This window comes from Callionymus lyra, chromosome 16, assembly GCF_982586985.1.
Source record: "Callionymus lyra chromosome 16, fCalLyr1.hap1.1, whole genome shotgun sequence".
Taxonomy (NCBI): domain Eukaryota; kingdom Metazoa; phylum Chordata; class Actinopteri; order Syngnathiformes; family Callionymidae; genus Callionymus; species Callionymus lyra.
In genome coordinates, this window is record NC_141833.1 from 7,414,275 (window position 1) to 7,420,698 (window position 6,424).

The 6,424-nt window shown below is 35.5% G+C and overlaps 1 protein-coding gene across 1 annotated transcript; it reads right to left on the bottom strand.

The window, feature by feature from the left end:
* Positions 1-2,125: 2,125 nt before the first annotated feature.
* Positions 2,126-5,959, bottom strand: shisal2a (shisa like 2A). The gene is made up of 3 exons (XM_087811381.1): positions 5,688-5,959; positions 5,311-5,447; positions 2,126-2,659 (listed from the first exon to the last, which is right to left on the bottom strand). The coding sequence occupies exons 1-3, from the start codon at positions 5,870-5,872 to the stop codon at positions 2,478-2,480; spliced, it is 504 nt and encodes a 167-aa protein (XP_087667507.1). The 5' UTR covers positions 5,873-5,959; the 3' UTR covers positions 2,126-2,477.
* Between the last annotated feature and the right edge of the window lie 465 nt (positions 5,960-6,424).

Here is a 6,424-nt window from a genome sequence, read left to right on the forward strand (position 1 = left end):
GGGACACCAGCGAGAAGAGATTTGGTTTCCTTGATCATATCAGAATAAGGCACCAGCAGTGGTAATGTACACGTTTTGTAAACATCAACTTGCAATTTTCATTCATTATGTGCGAGATAAAAAGCCATCAAATGTCAGCGGGTATGAAAGAGCGAAGATAAGTGACACAAACTGGTGGTTATACAATCAATAGATGCGGTCAACACACTCAAGGTTGCGTTAATGTTCAGCTCCAGTCCTTTATGAAGGCTGTTTTTTTATCGACCTAGATCAGGGGCTGGACATTTTTAAAAAGACTTAATCGTTGGTCGAACAAAATGTATGTTTACTAACATGAAGGCTGATTAAATTCTTTCCCTTTATTCTTAAAGACTCAATTTTCGGAGTCTTTCCTACATCAAATATACCAAATTATTTTTTAGTTAAACTTATATTAAATATCTTTTTATAATTGATGAAATAGATTGCATCTGTTTTTCTCAGTATTATCTTGACCTTTAAAGTATATATTTTATTGAGTATTGTTTTGATTGTCTAAGCGCTTTGTGACCCTGGAAAGCGCTATATAAATACAAATTACTAACTTACTTACTTACTTATCTTATCTTAAAAACTGGCATCTTTTTACTTCGTAATATCAACATAAACATTAATCTACTTTGATTTTAACTAAACCATCTGGAGGGCCACGTTAAAAAACCCGGTCGGCCAAATCCTTGAGTTTGAAACCAGTAGTTTCCAATATTTGACACTAATTTTGGGGAGAGAAGCATCTCTTTGACGTGATCGACTCTTAACACAACAGGCACCTTTTAATTAGCACCGAACACAATCTTTAAAGATCTTTAAATGTCCAGATTTGGCCCCAGGGACCTTTGACACATGTTAGGTAAAAGATAAAAACTAGTAAAAGTAGGGTTGTTACTCTGGTAAACAAATGTTAGTCGCCATTATTAGGTTCCTGACTAAACCTAGTTCAGTTTATCGCTGCAATCTGACAACTTTTGGCGAAAGTGTTAGAAATAGAAATGGTTGCTTTTGCGCCACATTCTGCACATCCTTACTCGAGGCAAATGCTGACATTTACATCCAAGATTCTTACGCCTCCACAAAGACACAAAGGTCACGCAATGAATGGCATCCTCGGCGTATAGAGTTACCAAGAAATACCAAAATGGCTATCATCATGTAAACATAGTTTTACCCGGTTAGCACAGCGCTAAAATAAATATGCTCGCCATAAAGCACCTTCTTTTTTTTACATCGTTTTTAAAATTGCATTTCATATTGTACCAGCTACATACAACTAAGGGTCTTGTGGGCCACATTATACAACTTATAAATGTATCGTAATTAAAGAAACATACATAGATATATTTTGAATCACAATTATTTCCTGTTTATATTAAATACTTCTATATAATATATATAATATAATAATATATATAATACCAATTCTTAACATTGTAACACTAACATTGTCTGATGACTAAAATGTTTTTTTCCCGCCCAAATACAATCTCTTGTCTTAATATTTGCAATGAATGAAATTAGATCAAAACCACAAAAAAATTTAAAGCAGTAGAAGTGGTAGCAAGGTACTTGTTTCGGCTAATAATCTAAAATAATAATCTTATCATCAATACAGGTTTTTATTTTATGCCAAAAAAATATTATTTTAGTGATGGCGCCACTTTAAATGACTTGTAAATGTATCGAAACCATTTTTATGGAAAAATGTTTGTAATATATTTTCAATTGAAGACACCAATATAGATTTAATTTTAATCACAATTATTTCCTGTTTTATTGCATATATTATACAATATTTCTGAGAGTTTCAACCAAAGAAATGTGTTTTTTTGGGTATCTTTCCCCCCAAATACAATGTTTGTCGTTGATTTTTTTTTTTAAATCACAAACACTTAAAGCAGTAGAAGTCGGAGCGAACTTCTAATTTCCGCTAATAATTTGGTGTCACAACGAGTTTTTATTTTGTGCCGGAAAATATTATTTGGGTGATATTTATTTGCACTCAACCAAAAGAGAAAATTCCCAAATTACACTGACACTTTCATCACCATGTTTTCCAGGCGAGATAAAAACCCAAGCAAGCGTGACTGGACTTTAAATCACCTTCGCAATGATTCCTGCATCCATTTAAAGTCCATAATGAAACGTGTGGATTCTGTTCTGGTTGAAAGAGAAACTGTATTTACATGAAGGCCTTTTTTCACAGTAGATCACTCAATATGGTGCCATCGAAGAGAAGATGAATGTTTGCCTTTTTTTTTTTTTTCAATTTCCCTTCGTCTCTTCCCTGATTAAGTGCATTGATCATTGATCAGAGCTGAGCCGCGGTTAAGATCAGAAAAATTCCATGTTTTTGTACTTGAAGGTCAAAGCTAATATCTGGCCACAGTATGATCCTTCTGTGGAAAGGGTAGAGGTCCTCGGTCACACCCGCCGCTCGTCAACTACGACGGACTTTCCACTCGGACGCTCGTGACCGTCGCCGTGAAGCAACGCTGGAACAGCCGCTCCGGGTCCTGCGGCTGGTTGTCGGAGTGAAGCTTGCGGCTCATGAAGTGCTTTCTGAAGCCCTGAGGGCCAGAGGTGGCCCTTCCGTTGCTGGATCCCGCGTCGGCTGGCGGGGCCCCTGCAAGACACGCCGACATTAGCAGCTATTTACAGTGAATTATTGTATAAATTAATAGTTTACAGCCAATAACGGACCTGCATTTCCCTATGTTAAAACACGTGTTGTTTCATTATAATATATACATTTTTTGCGTATGCACCAGCCATGGTAGCAGCAAGTCCAAGCAGCTAAATGTGTATGTGGAACAAGTATGTTTTTAAAAAAAAGCAGAATGTACATGTTTAAGTACTCGAGAGAAAAGAGCTCCTTCGACTATGACAATGTCCAAGTGGGATTATACGCCGATGCCTGTGGCGATCAAGAAGTCCTTCATAGGAGCTGGTGCTAAGCTAATGGCTAAGCTAAATGCTAAGCTATAAGTAAGTAAGTAAGTGGGTAATTTGTATTTATACAGCAATATTCAATAAAGTATCACTACAAACCATTTGTACCATCTGTAATAACTGGGAACGTCAGAATTTCTCCTTCAAGGGATCAATAAAATATCTAGCCATCTATCTATCTATGTTCATAATATATTTTTCATTGAAGAAACAGACAGATGTATTTTCAATCACAAATATTTATCAATATTTAGTCCAACCATAGAAATGTATATTTTTTGGTGGGGGGGGGGACTTTTTCGAAAGTTAATGACTAATATTACCTATATATATTGCATATATTTTAAATATATATTTAATATGTATTATAGTTTCAACCATAGAAATGTGTTTTTTTTGGGGGGAGTCTATTGCTTCTATTTAATTACTAATATTTTCTATTTATATTGCATGTATAACCTTTATTTTAAATATACATTTATTATAGTTTCAACCATAGAAGTAAGTCAGTAATATTTATAGAGCGCTTTTCTAGACCAGGGTCACAAAGCGCTTAATCAATCAAAACAATACCCAATAAAATATATACTTAAAAGATCAAGACAACCCTGAGAAGTAAAACATTTTCACAAGTCTAATGAAGTGTCTTTTCCCCCCGAATACACTGTTTTTTCTTTGAATATTTTCAAATAAGATCAAACATCACATAGAATTTAAATCTCATTCGCAGCAGCAGAGGAACCCAAGAGGGAGCGACTGACTAATCTTAGCTATTAATCTTTTGTCACAACAAGGTTGTTGTTTTTTTTTTTAAAGGAATTGTTTGGGGAAAAAAAAGAGATTGTTTTGGATTATAATGTAGTGGAAAAAAAGGGGACGTTATGTGCATGAAAAACACATTTCACGATAAGTTTAAATCAGTGGGACCCATGAGTATATTCCCTTGTACAGTATCCGTTTTACTAATTTTCACTAGTTTACTCGATTTCTTTTTCTTTTTTAATAGACTTAACCGAAACAATGAAAAGGTCAAGAGTCACAGGCTTATGTTATTTTCTGAGAAACTCCAGACTTTCCTAAAAATTAAACTTCTTTCTGACAGTAATTATCCATACAAAATAAAATAAAAACATATATTTATGGAGCAGTGATAAGGTACCAGTAGTGACGGCCTAATGAAGCTTAATGAAGCAGTGTCATGTTGTTTAGAGGTCAGTAGGTGGCGCCATCAGTTTAAAACAAATGTAAATAGTGCAGAGACCGCCATCTAGTGGACTCTGAAAATAATGACACTGCCTTATGAAGCGACCATCACTAGGTACTGGTGATGTACAGTAGACCTCGTTCAAGGACTACTTGTGAAGTAATTCTAATCCTACTCTTCAAAGGTACTTTGAAAATACACATCATATTTTAAACCATTTTAAATTATAAGGGAGGGTCGACCATCAGTGCCACCAGAGTGAAGCATCTTAAGAGCTTCTTTACTCAAAAAAGAAAATCAACCAAAAAACATATTTTGGTTCACTCAGACAAAGCTTGAAGTTGAGGGACTGATGCGAGAAATGTTCATATAATCCAAGTAGTTATTTAACACCATGTGTTTTTCTCGTGCTCTGACCTGCAATTATTTCTTTTCCACGTCAATGTCATTGATTAACCAGTGCAGTTCCAATCTGGTGGAAATATGTGATCATGTTTTTGAATTAAAATATAAAATGGGAGGCTCCACAGAATGTATCCATACAAGACAGGTGTTGCTGAACTGAAACACAATCTGCCATTTTATGGAAATATGTCTCTTAATTTATTTTAATTTATTGTATTCAATGAATTTCTTCTTATAAATGGATGGGGAGGGTCAGAGAAAGAGGGTTTTTTTTTCTATTTCTTTTATCATTAATTTTTCCACTTTGCAAATTTATATGCAGTTGAGTTGCAAGAAGAAAAACAATCTAATGTATGTATGACAAGTATTATGTACATTCCAAATGTATGTATAATGTATCTATTATCTTGTAAGTAAAAACGTATATTTATATATGAATTACCCACTAAATCAAACTTCATGAATTGCCTGCTTCAGAATAATTGAAACCCTGTTTATTATTGAATTAATTAATAATAATCTAATTAATATTCCAAGTTCAATTACATTCTATACATTAAACATAACAACTCCGCCTCATCTCAAACACCTTAATTTCATCTCAGTTTTGTATTCTCCCCTCCGCTCTGAGAGCATCCGAGGCGAGACATCCCTGCTTGATAAATGGACTCAGACATGAGAGATAAGAGCCCTTAATGAAAGGGAAATGGACTCACCGGGGGCTCTCAGAGGCAGACCAGAGTCCAGGCAGCTGGGCTTGGTGGCGATGAAGAGGTAGCAGAGGACACACACAGTGATGAGGAACGCCAGGAGGACCACAGCAGCGATCGACAGACCCACCAGAGCCCCAAAGCTGGACACAAGAGGTGGAATTATTAGATGCTGTTATTGACCAGCAGGGGATTTGAAACATGACTAAAAGGAACTGTTGCTGTAAAAAAAAAAAAAATCTAAAAAGTACGTTATTATCTAAAATGTTTCCATTTAAATTGAATTAAAAACGATTTAAACGTAGAAAATATATGTGCAGGAGTAGTCACAATAAAAAGTATGTTTAAAAATATTTATTAAAAATAAAAATAAAATGACTTACCTCAGCCACCACATGTATACGTAGTCGTAAGGGTAAAAACTGTTGGGGTCGTTGCAACAGTATTTGTAGTCGTTAAATCCGCAGCAATAAACTGCGATGGCGGCATTTCCAGGTTTGGGGCAAGAGAAAGTATCTTCAAATGTTCCATTAGCTCTGTAGTAGCTGCTGCACAGACCTGCGCTCATGCTGCACCCGAGACGCGACAGACATGTGTGCGGCTGCTGAGAGGACGAGCAGGAGAGGAGGTGTGTGTGTGTGTGTGTGTGTGTGTGTGTGTGTGGGGGTGTGTGTGTGTGTGTGTGTGTGTGTGTGGAGGGGGAGAAACTCCGGAACTCACAACCCCTCCATCTATTAGAACCATTCATGGTGTAATGACATCTTCTGCCACACGGCGGCGTAGTGGTTTGTTCCGCTGGTTAGTGTTTTAGTGTATGTTTATAACATAAACGTATAATAGAAATGGAAATAAATAAATAAAAAATATGAAGACAGAAGAGATTATAAGGTGTAAATATCTTTCCAGCGGACCTTTTTCCACTTTTTGAAAATCCCTGATACGGATCATGAATAGTCTTTAAATACGTAGAATATAATTTGTTTTTATTTTATTTTAATTGAATCTGGAAAAAGCGCTATACAAATAAAAATGACTTACTTACTTACTTACATATAAAATGTTTGCAACATTTACAATAAATCCCTATTTTTATCCTCGTTTTTTTTAAATTGTGATCCAA